We start from the raw sequence: 20,853 nt of genomic DNA on the forward strand, positions 1-20,853 counted from the left end.
AGCATAAAAAAATGATTGAACAGAATGAAAAACACCAGAGTGTATCATATATAGTTTGGGTAAGTAGGTCTTGATATATGAAACTTTTGTTTCAACTATAAAGATATTTACATACATACATATATAAGCACATTTCTGTTCACTGGGCAACCAATGTAAATGATATTCTTACCGTGTCATAGTTTGAAAGCCAAGGGAGTGGACAAGGAGGAATGAAGATAAAGGAAAAATGGGAGAGCAAAAGGGAAAAATATGAATGAGTGAGAGAATGAATAACTGTCAAAGGGACAAAGAGACTCAAGGGGAGGGAGAGGAAGTAGAAGAGAGTGGGGAAAGAGAGAGAATGGACGGCTCAGAGAAAGACACAGAGATTCAGAGAGAGTTGAAGGTGGGCAAGAGAAGGAAGACATCATATGGTTCTGTCTTTCATTCCACTCAGCAAGCACATGCCCCTACTTGATGGCAGAACAGGAGATCTCTCAGGGGATTTTAGTTTTCATACACTTCTCATGCTGTGATCGTCTTGTCATTCTCAGTGTAAGTAAAATGAAGATTGTTATTAAACATGGCTTCTAGTCATTATAGCAAAAAGATACCTGCGCGTTTATGTTTATCACAACACAATTCACAATTGCAAGGATATGGAACCAACATAGCTTCCCGTCACTGACAAGTGGATGAAGAAAATGTGGCATATGTACACCATGGAATACTACTCAGCCATTAAAAAAAGAATGAAATACTGTCTTTTGCAGCAACTTGGATGGAGCTGGAGGCCATTATTCTAAGTGAAGTAACTCAGGAATGGAAAACCGAATACCATATGTTCTCACTTATAAGTGGGAGCTAAGCTGTGGGTACACAGAGGCATGCAGAATGGTATAATGGACTTTGGAGACTCAGAGGGGAGGAGGGTGGGAGGGAGGTAAGGGATAAAAAACTGCATATTGAGTACAGTGTATACTACTCGGGTGAGGGTGCACTAAAATCTCAGACCTTACCACTGCAAAAGTCACCCATGTAACCAAAAACCACTTGTATGCAAAAGGTATTGAAGTTCTATATGCATCTACAAAAGTGTATAGGTATGTTATATATATGTGTGTACATACAGACACGTGCAGGTGTCTTCTTGATATAATGCCTAGAAGCCATATTTAATAAAATAATATATATTATTTCAATATAAATAAAAAATTAAAACTATGGCTTCTCCATAACAGTATTCTATCTCATCTGATGCTCAGCTGAAAATCAGTGATCTGAACTGATCTGAAAAAAAAAAAAATACGCTGTGTTGAAATTGCTGAGAGAAGGTATGAGATCCCTAGTACACTGCTTTCTAAGGAACTGGCAAAGGCAGTTTTGAATATATGTAATTTTTGTCTTTTGAGCTGGCTAATTTTTATTTTACTGTACAGCAACCTTTTATGTTTCAGTGCAAAACCATAGATAACAAATACATTTTAACATCTATTTCCAGGGAATTCTAAATCCATTAAGTATTTTGCTTTGGAAGGATTCTGAACTCATTTAATGAAAAGCCCGTTTTCACAGACATGGAAATTGAATGAACATTTGTATGAAACTTCCCTGCATACCGATGCTTTCATGAGAATTCTATTACTAAATCTCAGTAGCCACTCTACTAGATTACACTTATGTTAATTTTATCACAGAAATTGGAGCTCTGTGAGTTTAAGTCTCTTGCACAAATTTTCATCTAAAAGGTGGAAGAGCTAAATTCCAGCCTTGATTTTCTGACCCCAAATTTCATATTTTTCCCACTAGACAGGAAATAGCAACAATAGATTGAAAAATAATGTGTTATAATTTAGAATACAAATTTTATTTTTAAGTCTGAGTATGGTGCAAAGTCTAAAGTACCTACTGTTTTGCTGCAGTTGAGTATTATAATTTTCTCCTCCCCCGACCCAAGGGTAGTTCTTTGGGTAGTTCTTTATTTCTAGGCCCCCATTAGTAAATAAGAGTTTATATTGTTATGCTTTATTGTGATCCAGTCGTGGCCTTTCTTCACTGAAGATTGTTAGAAACAACGACTTTATTCTAGTTACTAACAATGTTGCATCAAGTAACTTGGGTAGATGTTTATTGTCATCAGCTTAAGTGGGTATTCTTTTTTAAAATAAGTGCTGAATGTAAGGTTGAGTAAATAGGACCCACCAGAGTGAACTCCATCTCAAAAGCCATCATTACTTGTTAGAAAAGAATTATGTTTTTCCCAGCTTGCCAGAATGCTGCTGCTGTATATCCTAGTCATCTTGTTTGGTCTTAGCAGTAACATTAAAAAAAAAAAAAAGAAAGAAATATCTAGGAAAAATGCTGCGGTAGTTTTGCTCCAACTACGTACGCTAAAAACTTTATGTGTGTTGTGTAACAGGACCCTTCAGCCAGGACATCTTGTCCTACCTTTGCTCCTAAATTTCCTCATTTTTAATGAGGATTCATGCCTCCAAATGTCAAGATGTTAAAGCGTATTATTTATTTTTGTTTCATGATTTTTTTCTTACCTTCAAAAGGTAATTGCTAATGGAAATGTTCCTCCTTTCTTCCACTGGTTTTATTTTGCTGAGTGTTTATTACATTCAACCAAATACTTTCAGGAAGCTGAGATTCAGCTCTACACTCCATGGAAGCTTTGTTAGTGCAAGCAAAATATACATCCCTGTGAAAAGATAGGGTATTCTTACCTCATTATAATTTTAATAACTGGTAGTATCTGACTGTTGTCTGTTCGTTATTTCAGAGATCCCAGAAGACCCACTTGTGGCTGAAGAATACTATGCTGATGCATTTGATTCCTATTGTGAAGAGAGTGATGAGGAGGAAGAAGAAATAGTGTTAGCAGGACCAGAGAAAGAAATCAAGAATGAGGGATCCCAGCCTACTTACAGAACAAACCAACAGGTATGTGATACTCCCCATCGGAAGCCATGGAACTGTTCAAGGTACTGACTGGACTCTCCCAGAGAGGAAAGGAAGTCTTCTAAGGTGAAGTTGGGGACACGGCGGCCAGGGTTATTATAATAGCTACTTGTGATAGGTCTGGCTTCTCAAGGTCCAGAGGCAGGCAGGGCCCTATAGAATTTGGAGAATCTGATTTGAACCATATTGATAAGGGAAGAGCTGGAGTATACTGTACTTATTTGGGGGGTTGGGGGATGGCACATACCACATTGCACACTGAGGAGGGATTCATCTACAGCTATTGAATTAAAAAATGCAAGTGTCTCTTTAGCAGAGAGAATGGGATTTTTTATATACTTTTCTGTCTGGTAATCATATTTTGGGGTCATGTTCACAAATTAAATGCAAATACAAATTTGTAAAGACTGACTTAGTTTTGGGGATCAGACCTAAAGGTCCTGGGCTTAGGGGATAATCTTCCTAGCTACTTTTAGCCTCTGAGGACACATTCTTGCTTAAGTGGTGAGGTCTCTCTGAGTATATGCCCTATGCCCTTGTAGTAGATCTCTTTGACTATAGCAAGATTAAGCTTTATATGAGCTATAGGCCAAGAAACACCCCTGACATGTGCTTTCTGTGTTGGGTGTCTGCAAGAGAAAAAAAGCAAGAGGCATATAAAGATAAAAGGGAAAGCTTTGGGCAATGTATACATCCATACCTCATTTTCATCTTACCTTCCAATCCTAAACTTCCATGAGTTACAAAAGCTTTTGTTAACTGAGAACCATGCAGTTACTAAAATAAAAGTCTACCAAAGGACACCTAACTGAGCGAAAACTCAGCTAGAGGAGATGATTTCTGGAGTGAAGATGGTTCACTCCAAAAATCCATTCAACCATTTTTAATAAAGATTATGCAATATATCCTAATATTCAATCCATTCAGCCTCTTAAATCCATTCAACCATTTTTAATAAAGATTATGCCTCATAATATTCAATAAATTAAAGCAGTAAGAAGTGCTCTCCAATTTGATATTAGGAGAGGGAGGCAAGGAGAAGGGAACTAGTAGGGTACAGGTATGGGGCCAACAGAGAAAGGGATGAGATAAAGAGGAGAAAGAGATAAAGAGTAAGGATTAGAGAGAGGTAGTTTAGGAGACAAATAATGAAGAGAGAAACAAACAGATTTTGAGAAAAATACAGCTAAAGGGGGGATTCAGAATGCCAAAATAAAAACTTTGCTTATACGATTTCCCCATTTTTTTCCAATGGAATCTGGAAAACAATGGCACCTCCTACCACAAATCAAAAATATAATTTCTACTACCTTCTGAGCCACTGTCATAAACAACTGTAACGGATATTATTGCAACATTATAGAGCCTTCATTCTGCGCCTATGGTTGCAAAACACACGATAGGCAAAATACATCCAGTGCCCAATTTTTGGTCAAAGCATCAAGTGGTAAAATTTTAGCTACTAATATTATCACTTAGAAATGTTTTTTAAGAAAATATAACAGATTCAGAACCACATGAATAAAATACTATATGGCAAACAGCTCCTAGGTCAGGAAATACAATTTTGCCAGTCTCAGAATATCCATCTTTGGCAGTTAGAATATAAGGTTGGAAATCAGATTGCTTGCATCTGAATCTATCCTTTATAACTTGTGATTTGCATGACCTTGTTCAAATTACTAGACTTCTCTGTGCCTCAGTTTTCTAATCTGTAAAGTGAAAAAATAATGTTTTCTACCTCATAGAGTGGTTCTGAGGATTAAATGAAGTAATCAATATAAAGTACTTAGAATAATGCTCAGAACTTAATAAAATACTTAATGAAATATTAGCTATTATTATTATGAAGTTACCCAGTCACGGTATCTAGTACCTCTTTATGATACTGCCAAAACTCCTTAATGTTAAAATGAGATTTTCTAACTTGCTTTTAAGTATTTTTAAAAAATTCTTGCTTATTAGTCTTAAGGCAGATGATAAATATAAGGGCAGCAGTTTTTGTTCTCTGGGTTGTATATCTATCACAAGTTACATGACAGATTGTGATTGATTTTAAGTAATCTATTGGGACAAGATGCTAAGGCCTCTGATATGGTTTGGCTATGTCCCCACCCACATCTCACCTTGAATTGTAGCTCCCATAATTCCCATGTGTTGTGGGAGGGACATAGTGGGAGATAATTGAATCATGGGGTAGTTTCCCCTACACTGTTCTCATGGTGGTGAATAAGTCTCATGAGATCTGATGATTTTATAAGGGGTTTCCTCTTTCGCTTCACTCTCATTCTCTCTTGTCTGCTGCCATTTAAGACATGGCTTTCACCTTCCACCATGATTGTGAGGCCTTTTCAACCATGTGAAACTGTGAGTCCATTAAACCTCTTTTTCTTTACAAATTACCCAGCCTCAGGTATGTCATTATTAGCAGTGTGAGAACAGACTAAATACAGCCTCTCATATACATGATGGTATTTTGTCTGACAAACGCTGTTGGGTAGTTATCTTATTCCTATTTTCTAATTGAGGAAACTGAGTTTCTGAGAGAGATGTAGCCTTCCTGTGGTCACGTAGCTTGGCAAGGATCAGACCCATGCCTCAGGCCCACATCAGTCACATTCTCAAGTCAATGTTTTTGCTACTATAGAATATTTATTGACCTAGAATGGACTTGGCATAAGGGAAACAGAAGTGTTGCCAAGTCCATTCTAGGTCAATATATATTCTACAGTAGCAAAAACAATACCCAATAATGTGTATAGAGTAGCAAAAAATAATTTGTATAGAGTAGCAAAAACATTTACACGATAGAGTAATTTGTATTAGAGGCAGGTAATTACAACCCCATTTGTTTTCTTCCAGTAATTCAATATAGTTTCTCCTTCCCCAAAGGTGATGAGTATGGACTCTTCCCTTTCAGGTTGTTTTCATTAGCAACATACAAATTACACTACAGAACTCAGTCATGGTCAACTTTGTGAATTGAGAGAGACCTACTGCCATCTCTCAGATTGGCCTCTTCTCCCCTTTCCCTGGTCTTGCCCTGGACCTCTGAGTGTGCCAGGGTCTGCTTAGGTGGTTATCACACCAATGCCTTCTATGTGTGTCAGCAGATCAAAGTTGATTCCCCTTCCTTTAGATGGAGCCAAAGTCACATAGTTATTTTGATGAAAGAAGTGCTTTCAAAAGTAAACACAGCCATGGACTTCATTGAGATTGATTGCTGAGTTCTTTGTGCCGCCCATGGCAATCTTTTCAGCAGCAGTGTCTCCAAAGCAGTTTTATTAAGCACCTAATTGCTGCTGATTGCCAGCTGTTTCTCTGCTGTGATAAGCACAGCATCAATAAAACCTCTTTCACAAGCCATTATCATATTGTTGATGGCGCCTCTGCCAAGTCTATGGTCACTGAATTGGAACCAGCATCTTGCATCTCAGGAGAATTGAGTTTATAGCTGTCATCATAACAGGGTTCCCCGCAACATTTGTGCGACCTGTCACTAAAAAGTGTTTTATGCGCTCTAGTGGACATGGCTTAGGGCTGCAGGCTGACAAGTGTTTTCACAGACTCTTCTGTCTTTCCCTTGTTGCCTTGACTATCATTTTTCTCTCCAAGACTAATAAATGGCTCAGATGCATCCAGTAATACACATACTAGGTGGACAATAACAACTTGACACAAAACTTCCTCAGAAGGGCTTTGTTTAATGAATGTGGCTCTCACTGAGACTTGTTTTAAGAAGGTTCTTCAGGACTATGGTGTTTGTTCTTCCTAAGATGAAAGGTGGTGGATGTCCACTATTCCAGTTGATTCTGAAGTTCTATATGCTTTTTCCCCAAATCATTCAGAGGTTTTGAAATTCTCACTGCACAGTGAAGCATTAGGAAAAAGAATTAATTTTCTGCTTGGAACATTGTCCCAGGGGCAGAGAACTGGATATGCGATAGGCAAGGGCTGAGATTCTGCTGAGGACCCTTGGATCTGATTGTCATGATGGTAGATGCCTCCAAGAGTTTCTGCTGTTAGTCCAGTCATTAATCAGATCATAGTAATGATAACAGTAACAGCTAGTATTTCCAGAACCTTCATTCTATGCTCAGTACTTTGCATGCTGTGTCAGTTCAGGTTCTCCAGGAAGCAGGTGATGAGACAGAATTAGAAATAAAAAGGAAATTCCTATCAACTAGGTGGGAGGAGTCTTAAACCATACTGATATATTTGAGGGGAAGGAAGGAAGGAAGGAAGGTAGGTTGGCTGGATGAGAACCTCAGGCTGCAGCGCAATTCCGATAAAGCCTTGGCAGGCAGGCTGGCAGGCAGGAAGGAAGGTAAGGAAGGAGGGAGGGAGGGAGAGAGAGAGGGAGCAATTGGATAAGAGCCTCGGGCTGCACTGCAATTCTGAAAAAGACTTGGCCCGGCCAAGAGGGAGCGCAAGGTCTGTTGCTGGAGTCCAGCACTGGGAAAGAATGGCCTGGCCCTAACTTCCCCATAGTGCTTACATTGCCTGGGAGCTGCCTGGGAAGAGCAGGACCTCAGCGTGGACCCTGCATTGGATTCTGAAGGTGTTGTAGCCAAGGGCTGTAGATCACTAGGCTCCTTGCAGCAGGGTCTCTCTTGAAGGGACTTTAAGTTGCATATTTCATGGCTGTCACAGGTGTATTATTTCATTTAATTCTTGCAACAACTCTGATGTGTATATTCTAGATGAACTGCATCAAACTAGAATTTAATAGGCTGGAATTCAAATAAGGGAGAAGGCAGAGGTAAAGGAGAAGGTGAAGGTGGGAGAGAGGAAAGGATCGTTAGTTAGGGATTTCATGTGACTCTGCTGAATGCTCCAGAGTGAAAATGAGCTGAGAGATGTGAGCCCTGTCCCTCTCCTGCATCTCAGTTCCCACGTCTCTCAGACTGTAAAAGCCTCCTGTTGCTTTGGATTGTTGTTGTAGACTTCCAGTATTTAAGATACAATTTTTCGCACAATCTAGTCCCTAAGTGCAAATCAGCTGTTTCATTTGCTCAAAAAAGAAACAGCAGTGGAGGCTATTTCAAGTGCTGACTTTAAAACCTAGGTCCCTTGAAAGATAAGACTGTGACATCCTAACTTCACACAAGAGGAAACTGAGGCATAAGGAAATGAAGTTACATCTGCAAGCCCACACAGCTAGTAAGTAGCAGAACTGGACTATATGACTTTATTTTTAGCCTCTGCTTTATACAGTCTTTCCTCTGCACAACAGTTACAATCCCTTCTCCTCCACTGACGATAGAGTAAATGCATTAGGTGCAAGGGAATAGCTGCAGGGCCATTGCATTATCTGGTACTCTGGCAAGACCTTTTTACTAAACACAATGACTGTGCTATGTACAAGGCAAAATTTAAACCAGTTCCAGGAAGAGTGCTGAGTTATGAAAAGTAAAACAAAAAAGACCCAACATCTCTCATCTGTTACGGGATACAGATTTACCTCCTCCTACTATGTCCTTTTCTTTTTTCTTTTTTCTTTTTTTTTTTTTTTCCTGAGATGGAATATCGCTCTGTCGCCCAGGCTGGAGTGCAGTGGCGCGATCTCGGCTCACTGCAAACTCCACCTCCTGGGTTCACGCCATTCTCCTGCCTCAGCCTCCCAAGTAGCTGGGACTACAGGCGCCCGCCACCACGCCTGGCTAATTTTTTTTATTTTCGGTAGAGATGGGGTTTCACCGTGTTAGCCAGGATGGTCTCGATCTCCTGACCTCGTGATCTGCCCGCCTCGGCCTCCCAAAGTGCTGGGATTACAGGCGTGAGCCACCACGCCTAGCCTATGTCCTTTTCTTTTTTAAAAGAAGTTGCCAGAACTGTTGAGTCCCAATAGTGGGACTTATTTGCCTGTTATTTTTACATGATCTGACCTAATTAATTTACCTTCACACTACGAAAGAAACACTTTTTGTCTTAAATCGACCTTAGAGGTCATCAGTTCTAAAAAGCAGACTCCCAGCTGTTTCAGATTGTCGATCGTTTTTCCACTAGCATTCTGCTGGCCTGTGTCCCAGGCTGTAAAGCAATCAGCCTTGCTAAAGTGTTAGTGCGTACTCCCAGTTTGGTGTGTCATTCCTTCTAGGTGATGGGCCTTCTGTAGACTGTGTGTTGCTCAAAGGAGAGACTTTGAGGTGACAATTTCCATCCCTACCCCCATCCCAGCCTTCATTTCCATCATGATTCTTCCCACTTGTCTCTCTCCCATTTCTTGTCCGGACAAAGCACAGCTCATTGCTAGTCATATTGGGACCAGCCAAACCTTGCTGTGGGATACAGCACAGTGGGCTTTTTTTTTTTTTTTTAATTGTATCACTTACTTCTCTTAACAATTTGATATACTGTTCTTTTTTCTTTCTTCTGACCTTTATTTTAGGTTCAGGGGGTACATGTGTGAGTTTGCGGGCTTTGTAGGAGACCTTAGACATTAAGTCTTTAAAATTAGGTCCATTATAAGGTTTAGGATCGCACCTACATTTTTCACCCCAATACCAAAGCATGGAGAAAAAGGAGAAAGGCAATAGGGTGAATAAAGGGCAAAGCAAAACTGAGCAGGAATGCAAAGCATCTGAGTGTTCCCTTCAGTGTGAAGATGATAAGGTCACCAGCCCCACGGTCTCCCTTGTTGGTGGCTGCTCAGAGGTCCACAGGTCAATGGGCAAATAAAGGGACAGTGACCTTCACTGTGAGATGCCCTGTGCTCTGCTGTGCTGCTCCTGGAACTTTGGGGTGAGAGTGGTGAGACACAGCTGATAAGACTAGTTGTAATGGACCCTGTAGTGCTTTTCTCTCCAACAATCTTCTCCCTCCACTACCCTACATTAACCCCTATTTTCCTAGCTATCATCAGAGCTGAGGTGCCCTGACCACATGGTACACAGAAAGCCTACAAAAAATATGAAAACCATCCTAAACAGTGTTGGCAAACAGAACAATACAAGTCCCATCCAACTGTTTTGTGATCAGAAATTTAATTTTCTGAATATTTCATTCACCTAGACAGGGAGAGTAAATACCATTTAATGGTGTCCAACCTGGGAGGGAGGAAAGGGTTGTGACACATGGGGGCCATTGTTGGGGGTGCATTGTTCCTACATAACCTGGTAATCTGGAGGCACAGGGGCCTATGTCATCCCTGGGAAAACACCAGTCATAATAAGAGAGAGCTGCCTTGCAGCATCCAGGTATTGTGCCAAGTCCTTTACATGCCTTATCCCATTCATACTCACAGCACTTAATGGAATTAACATCTCTCACCCATTTACAAATGAGAAGACTATGAAACAGACAGAATAACTAATTTGACCTAAGTTACCCCATCCAATGACAGAGCTGGGGTTTAAACCAGCAAATATTCATTGTACCAACATTAGGAATTTGGCGTAAGTATAGAACTTAATGTAGAAGTTGGTAAAGGAGAAGAAAAGGAGATGCTTGGGACCTACGTGACAGCTCCAAAGTGTGTGAAAATGGACTATGAGCTGATGATTTAAAATCATATTTAAATCACAGGGCTACATTTTTCACTTACTCTGTGGGATTTAAATAAAAATAAAGCTAGAACTAGAGTTAAAAATAGAAATCTGCAATAAAGAACTCTGTATCACAATGACTATCTTTTGGACTGAAAAATTCTTTTGTCTTTTTGTGGCAATAAACCTCCGCTAAATTGCAGGACTTTCTTCTCTAGGCTATCGCATGTATAGAGTGGAAAGAGATTAAGTAGTTAATAAAGAGCAAGTGGAAGGATTGATTAGAGGGAGCTTTTCTTTCACTGTGGGGGAATTCTAGAAATGGATTGTTGCAGATGGAGTACAGGCCTCACCAGTTCCTGGAAAATCCATTGCCCTGTTTTGGGTAGGTGTTATGTTGCCATTCTATCAGCCCCACTTCTTTTTTTCGTCTCTTTATCCTTTACATTTCTAAGCTGTAATTCTAAATGTCTTAAGAGTTCTGTCATTGGATACCTAAGAACGTCTTTGAAACCCTAAAGCAACCCCACAGGCATTGACTTGCCGAGAACCTGGGCATTAATAAGAGACAGCTGCAGTTAGAAGGTTTTAATAATGCAGAGTAAACAAGGCATTGGCAGTGAAATGTGGACACATTGACAGTCACGTTTCAGCAATTCGGAATTCAGTGAAAGAGGCTTTTAGTCATATGGGAGCTTTGGGGGCTTGTTGGCAGTTTGAGTTTTGCAGATGTGGCTCTGTGTTCCTATCACTGCACATACTTTAAGGCAGAAGGCCACCATCAGCAGTGAGATGGGAGTTGTGATATCAGCTTCCTGATTTCAGGGAAGCCCTCACAAAGGTGCCATCAGCTCTGTCCTATGGCTTTATGCTAAACGGCATCTTCTGCCTTCCTATGAATTATGAATGCATATAAGCAAGGACTTGGCTTCTAATGAGATCAAGCTGAGATGTGAAAGGTACATCTGAGTGTGAAGAAGATGGATAAGGTCACCTTGGTGTTTTGGTTTCAGTAACTTAGTAATATTTTTCAGGGCTGTTCTGGACATCATTTGTGGGAGAGTAGATAATAGTTTAGAAATGTAACTTGCAGGAAAAAAAAAATAGGTGGGGCTGGGTACACTGGCTAACTCCTGTAATCCTAGCACTTTGGGAGGCTGAGGTGGGAGGATTGCTTGAGCTCAGGTGTTTGAGAGCAGCCTGGGCAACATAGTGAGACCTAATCTCTACAAAAAAAAATTAAAAATAGCTGGGCATGGTGGCATGGTGGCACCAAGCTACTTGGGTGTCTGAGGCTGAAACATCACTTGAGCCCAAGAGGTCGAGGCTACAGTGAGCCATGATTAAGCCACTGTACTCCAGCCTGGGCAACAGATAAGACCCTGTCTTAAAAAAACACCTTTAAAAACACAACACAGGGCCAGGCGCGGTGGCTCAAGCCTGTAATCCCAGCACTTTGGGAGGCCGAGACGGGCGGATCACGAGGTCAGGAGATCAGGACCATCCTGGCGAACACAGTGAAACCCCGTCTCTACTAAAAAATACAAAAAAAAATCTAGCAGGGCGAGGTGGCAGGCGCCTGTAGTCCCAGCTACTCGGGAGGCTGAGGCAGGAGAATGTGGTAAACCTGGGAGGCGGAGCTTGCAGTGAGCTGAGATCCGGCCACTGCACTCCAGCCTGGGCGACAGAGCGAGACTCCGTCTCAAAAAAAAAAGAAAACACACACACACACAACATAGATGAGTTACTTTCTGGGTCATTCATTTATGCATCACATATGTGAATGGTCTAAGCACTGGGTATACGGTAATGAACACAATAGACATAGTTCCACCTTCATGGGATCTCACTCAGCCTTACATATTTACATAGTATTTATTGATTGACAGCTCCCAAATGTGTGTCTACCATTCTTCAGTTCTGTTTTGACAGAACTCTAGATTCACATATCCAGTCTGAAATAAGCGTGTACAAAAGAACTCTAGATTCACATATCCAGTCTTGCCTGGGAGTAGGGTTAGGAGTCTCTAATGGACATCCTGAAATAAGCATGTACTAAAGTTAAGCCCCTCATATACTCTACCCTCAGTCCAAATTAGCTTCTCCTGAGCCAACCTTGACTGACATCCTTTCACTCACATTCATATCGAATCCATAAGCAAAACCTGTTGGCTTGACCTTTAAAGTATACTTGGAATTTGACCTCTACTTACTACCTGCATTCCTACTGCCAAAGCCATCATCACCTCCTTGTCATAGCTTCTAACTGGTCTCCTACTAACCCTCCCATCTCATTCAAAGCAAATAAAGGCTTTTCAGTACTTCATCATCATCACCTCACTAAGCCCTCTCTTGCCTCAATACAAGAACTGCCCTCACTCACTCCACCCCTGTGGCTTCTTTCCAGGTTCTGGAACACACCAAGCATGTCCCTGCCTTTGGAAGCCTTGAATTCTCTTCCTGCTAGATACACAAATGATTTGCTCCCTCCCTGTCTTCAAGTCTCTGTTTATATGTCATCTTATCAGGGAGGACTCTGACCACCTTGTATGAAATAGCATTCACGGGACTGAGAATCCCCTCTTTCCTCCCCTACTTTATTTTCTTCCATAGTCTTTATTGCCAACTGAGTTGCCACTATTTTCTTGCTTATTCATTTATGGCCTGTCTCACTCTACTAGAATGAAAGCCAGTAGAGCAGATATTCTATTTTTTTTTCTCTGTTATATTCCCAGCACCTTGAACAGTGTTTATCATAGAACAAATACTTAGTAGATACTGTGGAATACATGAATGAATGGATGCAGTGTACAGTCTATTGGTATAGGTAGCCTATTAGCCAGGACACAAAGAAGTAAGAGCAACTAGAAAATGAAGAAGCTGAAGTGAAAGGAATGGGCATTTGGTTAAGGGAAGACCTACCAGTAACGGAAGTCAAGGAGAGTTTCTAGAAGATGGCTTTTCAGCCATGACCTGGAGGATGGAAAGGAGCCAGTCCTCGACGGGACAAAGGGGAATTGGGAGAAGAGTGCTTCACCGAGAGGGAACAGAGAGTGTGGGAGAGCTACAGGTCGTGAAAACACTGGGCACATTCCGGAAACTGCATAGTGAGCAAAAAGATCATATGAGGTTGGAAAAGTCAGACCAGTTACAGCTATGCATGAAGAACTTGTAAGGAGGGTGAATTTTACTTCAGTCAAAGGCCAGTGCAGTGAAGGGTAACATAAACACTCTTACGATGAGTCTGTGGTGATAGAAATCAGAACAGTGCCTGTGGAGAATGGGGATTGGCTGGAAGGAGGAAACTGTTGGGGATGACAGAAATATTCTTTACCTTGCTTCAGGTGTTGTATACACAAGTGTATACATTTTTGAAAACACAGAATTGTACCCTTAAGATCTTGCATTTAATCATGTGCAAATTTTGTCTCAATAAAAATAATGCATCGTTAATAATGACATCAAAAGAAGAAAAACTACAAAAAAACTACAACAGAGTTGCAATATTCATGTACATAGATGAGCTCTATAGGTCCTCAGCCTGCATTGAGGCCACTTCCTGGCTGCTTGTGGCCAGTGCATGGCCACAGCTTCAAGAAGGTGTGAGTATACTCAAATGAAGTCTTTCAGGAAAAAAACAAAAAACCAAAAAACATAGGTCCAGAGTGACTCTGGGTGAGGAGGGAAGAGGGTTTTGCATGATTTGGTGGGATTTACATCTCTGTGGGATGACTCTGAGAGGAGAGGTGACCAAGAGGTGAAAGAAATCAGCCCCTCTACGCCTTCGCGTCTATTGACATAAGGTTGAGTGAGGACGTGCCTGAGGCCTGAGCAAGATGAAGCTTGCTGAGCACTTCTCCATAGCGGGGGCTGTGATAGAAGGTTATGCATACTCTACTCTGTACGTACATTTATAGGTCTATGCCTGCTTGGGATTGTTTGGCAGATGGAGGACATGGTGTCGGGGCTGGCAGCACAGCATGAAAGCGTGCATGCATCCATTCTCACTCACTCAGAGCAGCTTTCAGCCGCTGGAAACAGAAAACACTTCTGTAGCTCTGAACCTGTCTATGCGTGTGTTGATATGCACCACGCCTTCTCTAGATATGCCTTCGGGAGTCAGTATAGCCTACCAGCCAGGAGAGTGCTGAGGGTGCTAGATGTAGACAGATGGCTGAGTTTTCACACCTTCAAGGTGAAGGAGCTGTGAGCAAAAGAATAACCTTTTGGGAGACTCTCAAGATCATCTAAAGATAGATATGCCATCTCCAAGGGACTGCTGGTGCTCAAACTGAACTCTATCCCAAACTAAGTTCTTGTGGCAGCTAGGTAGCTTTCATTCATTCATTCATACAGTCACAATTAATTTGTTACCAAATAATATACATAATATTAAATATAGTTATCATTTTACACATATCATTCCCTTAGTTATCCATTCAGCTCCAATGAAAACTGTGTAAATGGTTTTCACTTACCTAACTTTCAAACAGAACCCTCTGTCTTTGGTTTATCATCTCCAACTCTTTACGTTTCAAATTTACTCAATATTTTTCTTAACCAAATCATTTATTTATTATTTTTAGTCAATGTAAATTTGTTTTTCCCTTTAACTCATTTAGCGAGAGCAAGTTCACTGTGGATAGTGGAGGAGGGAAGAATATGGCATCTTATCTCTTTAAGCCTTGCCTTCCTCTGGCTCCTTTCTCAGAATCTTTATCCACATAAAGGCTAACTGTTCTTAGACTTGGGAAAAAATAAACCTTTTAGAACTAGGCTTCTCCCATGAGTAGGTTTTTATTGGTTTGTTCCCTAATAGGTGTGGCAAAACCTCTTTCCTACCTTTCTGCACCTTTTTCACTGGAGTTGGCTGCAGCTTGGACAATACACCACGACCAGAGTCTCTTGGATAAGTGATTGTCAGCAATAGCTTGAGAAACAAACTGTGTCAGAAAATGATTATTTTTCCCCAAATGGTAGGCTTAGGCTTCATCTGTCTTCCTTGTCTTTGTATACATTTGACACACAATTGGTTTTGTTGTTGTTGTTGTTGTTAGAAACAGGGTTTTATTTTGAAAACAGAAAAACCAAACAATATTTTTAAAATACAACCTATTGATGTCATCATATTTGGCTTGGAATACGTAAGAATGCAGTGACTGAAATGTCTGTTCTAAAAACATAAACTTTTTTTATATCAGTACCAACCCTCTTTAATTTAATAAATGTTTCCTGAATGAAATACAACTGGATAATGAAGTGACACAGTTTTTTTCTTGTGAATGGTATCTTTCATTATGACTAGCTCTAAGGTGAGGCGATAATCTGGATTATTTTGTCAAACAACTGCCTGATAACTAAATGAAGATCTACGTGGTGTGATTTGTACAATCCTGTGAAGACCCCATCCGACTTCCTCCTTTGAGATTGCCTACTTGCTGCTGCCTAAACTTTTGCTGTTAGAAATTAACTCCTCTGATATGAGGTTATATGCCTTATGAAACACAAATATCCTGAGAGAGATAACACATGAACTTTATCAAGCATTTTGACTTTAATGGATCTGTCATATCTATTCTTGACAGAGAGCATATTTTAATAGATAGGAGGATGAAAATAAATATGAAGGCATATATTAGCTCCTTGTGGAGAAAATGTACTTGTTGGGATGTGTATGAATGTAGAGAAAAGAGTAAGAACAGAGAAAGAGGAAGGTTTCTAAATTGTCATATTCCTTGACCCAATAATTCTATTTCTGATTGGCCAACCTAAAGAAATAACAATAAACATGAAACAAAGATGTATGTGTAATGATCAACATTGCAGTATTATTTACAACAAAATAAAATGAAAGCAATCTAGATGTCCAATGATAAGGCTATGGATAAATACATATAATATACCTTTAGGGTGCAGTGGTCCAGCCATTAAAATTATGCTTCTGAAGAATTTTTAAGAGCATCGGATAAAAGTTCAAACAATATTGTACATTTTCTGTTTGGAAACAGAAAAACCAAACAATGTTTTTAAAATGCAATCTATTGATGTCATCATATTTGGCTTGGAATACCTGAGAATGCAGTGACTGAAATGTCTGTTCTAAAAACATAAACTTTTTTTTATATCAATACTAACCCCCTTTAATTTAATAAATTTAATATTCCAAACAATACTGTACAATAGTACATTGTACTGTTTTATGTGTATCTTATGTATAGACACATATGCCATACATATGTAGTATAATCTCAAATATCTAAAAGATAGGCATGCATATAGCATACATATATAGTATGATCTGAAATATCTAAGAGATAGATGTATATAGAAAAGACCGACTATATATGTTTATGTGTGTGTGTTTGTATTAATAGCAGTGGGATTTAGGGTATTTATTGTCTTTGATAATTTTGTATATTTTCCAGATGAAAAATAAATGGGAATTGTTAGAGAAAACATTATTTTCAATATTTATATATTGACATTGTCTTAAAAGGGAGATTCCTTCAGATATGATAGTTTTTTTTGTGTGGCTGCTAGGTAGGCATTGATAGTTATCATGTACTTCACGGATCTGACTGTACCTTTTGAGAACAGCTACCATAAAAGCAATGTCCAATCCATTAGTGAAATGACTGCATAGGTTTCTGAAAAAAATGTGGGCATTGGACTAAATCTGAATCTATGGGACAGTTTTTCAGAATTGAATTTTACAAGATGTTCCTTGTGCCTCTAAGGCATATTCTTATAATGGAGGGGTTTATGGCTATGGGGGAAGGAGACTTAAAGAACTTTTAAGTTCATCAACAAAGAAGCCATTCTTTTCACAGCATTTGAAAATCTGGCTTCCCAACATTTGGCTGAGATGACTGAAGGCTGGTGACACTGTGATTTGGCATCTAGCAAGATGTAGTTACTCTCTCAGGCCATTTAGCTCCAGTAAATTTCAATTTAAATTATGAAACAGTGAAGAAATGCAAAAGTTCCAATCAGCAGCATGATTCTCAGTCACATGGGCCATCATACGCTCCTGAAAGATGTTTTCTTTGACTGAATCTTTGCCATGAGCAGCGAATTTTTGTATTTTTAGTAGGGACAGGGTTTCACCATATTGGCCAGTCTGGTCTTGAACTCCTGACCTCAGGTAATCTGCCTACCTTGGACTCCCAAAGTGCTGGGATTACAGGTGTGAGCCACCGTGCCCAGCCATAAATTCTTAATTTTCCTTAGCATAACCACAAACCTGAAAATAATTAACACTTTTCACAGATCATTAGGATGCTGTTTTGGGTTATTTCAAGCCTGCTGGGTGAAGGACAGATTTATTTTGTATTAAAGACAATATTTTTAATCAAATACAGTTCTGAAATTTCCCCAACCCTTATGGGGGATGTCTGACTCTTATTGAGGGTTAAGGTAAATGACGAGTGATATTCTTAGATTTAGCACTCCTTGAAGACCATACATTTCCAAAGAAGAGCTAGTTGTTCTCCAAGGAAAAAATGTGTCAGATTTCTGCTGTATTGACTAAATTGTAAATTGAATAAAATATTTCTTTTATTCTGATAGCATTTACTATATTTATAGAATTAATATGTATTTATTATAGATAATTTGGAAAAGACATAAGCACACAAAGGAGACAATAAAGATCACTCATAATTTAACCTTTTAGTCAAAACCACTGCTAACATTTTTTGTGTATGTTTTTGCCATGAGAGACAGAGCAATAAATCTAGAGATTGTTGACAAGTTAATGGGTGCAGCACACCAACATGGAACATGTATACATATGTAACAAACCTGCACGTTGTGCACACGTACCCTGGAACTTAAAGTATAATAAAAAATTTTTTTTAATCTAAAGATTGTTATGGAGAGAGTGATGTAGATATACATAAAGATATTTTTCTTTTTAAAAATAAGATTGTACTGAAATAATTTTGGAACAAGATTTTTTTTTTTTTTTCTTAAATGGAGTAAGAACATTTTTCCATGTTATTAAGTATCCTTCTGCCATACAGGGAAAATAAATCTTTCTCCCTTATTTTGACAGGACAGCGATATTGAAGCGTTGGCCAGGTGTTTGGAAAATGTCCTGGGTTGCACTTCTCTAGGTGAGTAAGTTCCTTTAGACTTCAAAATACATGGGCAGCTACTGATTATCTTGAAATAACTTCGAAGAAATCTTACAGGTGTTTAAGTCTGATATCCTAGTATAACAGATGAAGAAACTGAGGCCAATAGAAGTTGAATGTCTGACCCAAGGGCCAGGAAACTCGAAGAAAAATGGCTTATTATTATTGTAAGTAACTCTTAGTCTCCAAGGATGAAATAATTGAAATCCAGTCGTCCCTTGTGATCAAATGGCAGCATAGCAGTGCATAATAACAAGTTTTTGCAGTTTCTGGAAAAAGGAATCTCCCTACCTAACTTGTCCTGTAGAAGCAGAGTACATTCAGTTAAGCTGGGAGGCCCATCACTCCGAAGGTCAGTCAGTTATTTGAAGAGATTTGGTCTGAAAAACAAAACTAAAACTCGTTTAGCATTGTCAGTCCCAATAAATAGGATTGCTTGTGCTTCATGGATAAAGCCCTATTTGTTAGTTTTTTCTTTTTTTTTTTTATCTGAAAAGTTTAAATGTGATACACTCTAGCACTAGATGATAAACTGTGACGCAGAGTATTCTTACTAGATGAAAAGGGCTGAGATATTTTTTTCTTCTAAATTTGATTACAAGTTTTTATTTAAAATATTTAAACGGTAAACCAAAAGCAATCTATTCAAAGGGAATGGCAGGGTAAATATAAACAGTTAAGTTTTCAGGTGGGCAAACATTCACTATTTTATTAGGAGCTTTATGCACAATTTATAGCCTTTTTCTGGCTTATTCCACATCTCCATATGGGAAGCCTCAGTCATAACACAGGTCTTTGATTTTCTTACCTGACCATCACCCTGTGATCTGTTTAATTGTATATCAAATACACTTATTTGATACATTTAACATTTAACAAGTACATTTAACATTCAAGCATGACTTAAGACCAGGAAGGCTTTTTCCTCTCTGGACCTCAGATCAGATGACTAATTTTCAAGCTAGGCTCCTTGGAGACCTCCAGGATGAGGGGTTGGGGATACTAAGCAGCATGAGAACAGAAGCTATGTCTGTACTGCTCATCTCTGTTTTTCCAGGGTCTAACACTGTGTCTGGTGCAGAAGAGGCTCTTAAAAAATATTTTAAAATATTTATGGTCGAAGGTGGGGGCTCACACCTGTAATCCCAATGTTTTGGGAGGCTGAGATGGGAGGATCACTTGAGGCTAGGAGTTTGAGACCAGTCTGGGCAACATAGCAAGACCCTGTCTCTAAACAAATTTTTAAAAATTCAGCCAGGCATGATAGCCTGCACCTGGAGTCCTAACTCCGTGGGATGCTGAGACTAGGAGATTCCTTGAGCCCAAGAGATTTAGGCTGCAGTGAGTTGTAATTATACCACTGTACTTCAGCCTGGGTGCCAGAGTGAGACCCTATCTCAAAAATATATATTATTGTCATAATTTCTATAAAGTAAAGGGGTGCAGTGCAGTTTTCTTACATGGATATATTGCACAGTGGTAAAGTCTGGGCTTTTGGTGTAATCATCACCTGAATATGGTACATTATACCCATTAAGTAATTTTTTATCCCTCACCTCTCTCCCAACTTCCCACTCTTCTGAGTCTCCAACATCCATTATTCCACACTCTATATCCATATGTACACATTATTTAGCTCCTACTTATAAGTGAGAACACTGGTATTTCACTTTCTGTTTCTGAGTTGTTTCACTTAAGATAATGGCCTCCGGTTCTTTCTATGTTGCTGCAAAATTCAAGATTTTATTCTTTTTTTGTGGTTGAATAGTATTCCATTGTGTGTGTGTGTGTGTGTGTGTACTGTTGTTATCCAATCATCCTTTGATGGACACTTAGGTTGGTTCCATATCTTTGCTGTTGTGAATAGTGCTGCAATAAACATAAAAGTGCAGGTATCTTTTTGATATAATGATCTTTTCCTTTGGGTATATACCCAGTAGTGGGATTGCTAGATTGAATGATAGTTCTTTGAGAAATCTCCATACTATTTTTCATACAGGTTGTACAAATTTATATTCCTACAAAAATACTGTAAAACTTTCCTTTTTTTCTGTATCCTCATCAACATCTGTTATTATTTGTCTTTTTAGTAATAGCCATTCTGACTGGTGTAAGATGGTATCTTCTTGTGGTTTTAATTTGCATTTATCTGATGATTAGTGATGTTGAACATGTTTTCATATGTTTTTTGGCCATTTGTGTCTTCTTTTGAAAATGTCTGTTCATGCATATCCTTTGCCCTCTTTTTATTCAAGTTAGTTGGTTTTTTTTTATGATGGTTG

The 20,853-nt window shown here is 39.3% G+C and overlaps 1 protein-coding gene across 28 annotated transcripts in view; it reads left to right on the top strand.

Moving 5' to 3' along the window:
- NEK11 (NIMA related kinase 11) overlaps nt 1-20,853 on the top strand; it is a 310,863-nt gene that overhangs the window by 194,416 nt on the left and 95,594 nt on the right. For all 28 annotated transcript variants that reach the window (XM_077991454.1, XM_077991457.1, XM_077991458.1 and 25 more), the window contains 2 exons: nt 2,768-2,928; nt 18,490-18,550. In XM_077991454.1, coding sequence (XP_077847580.1) covers nt 2,768-2,928; nt 18,490-18,550 — 222 coding nt within the window. The remainder of the gene's footprint in view (nt 1-2,767; nt 2,929-18,489; nt 18,551-20,853) is intronic.

Source organism: Macaca mulatta, chromosome 2 (genome assembly GCF_049350105.2).
Source record: "Macaca mulatta isolate MMU2019108-1 chromosome 2, T2T-MMU8v2.0, whole genome shotgun sequence".
Taxonomy (NCBI): Eukaryota; Metazoa; Chordata; class Mammalia; order Primates; family Cercopithecidae; genus Macaca; species Macaca mulatta.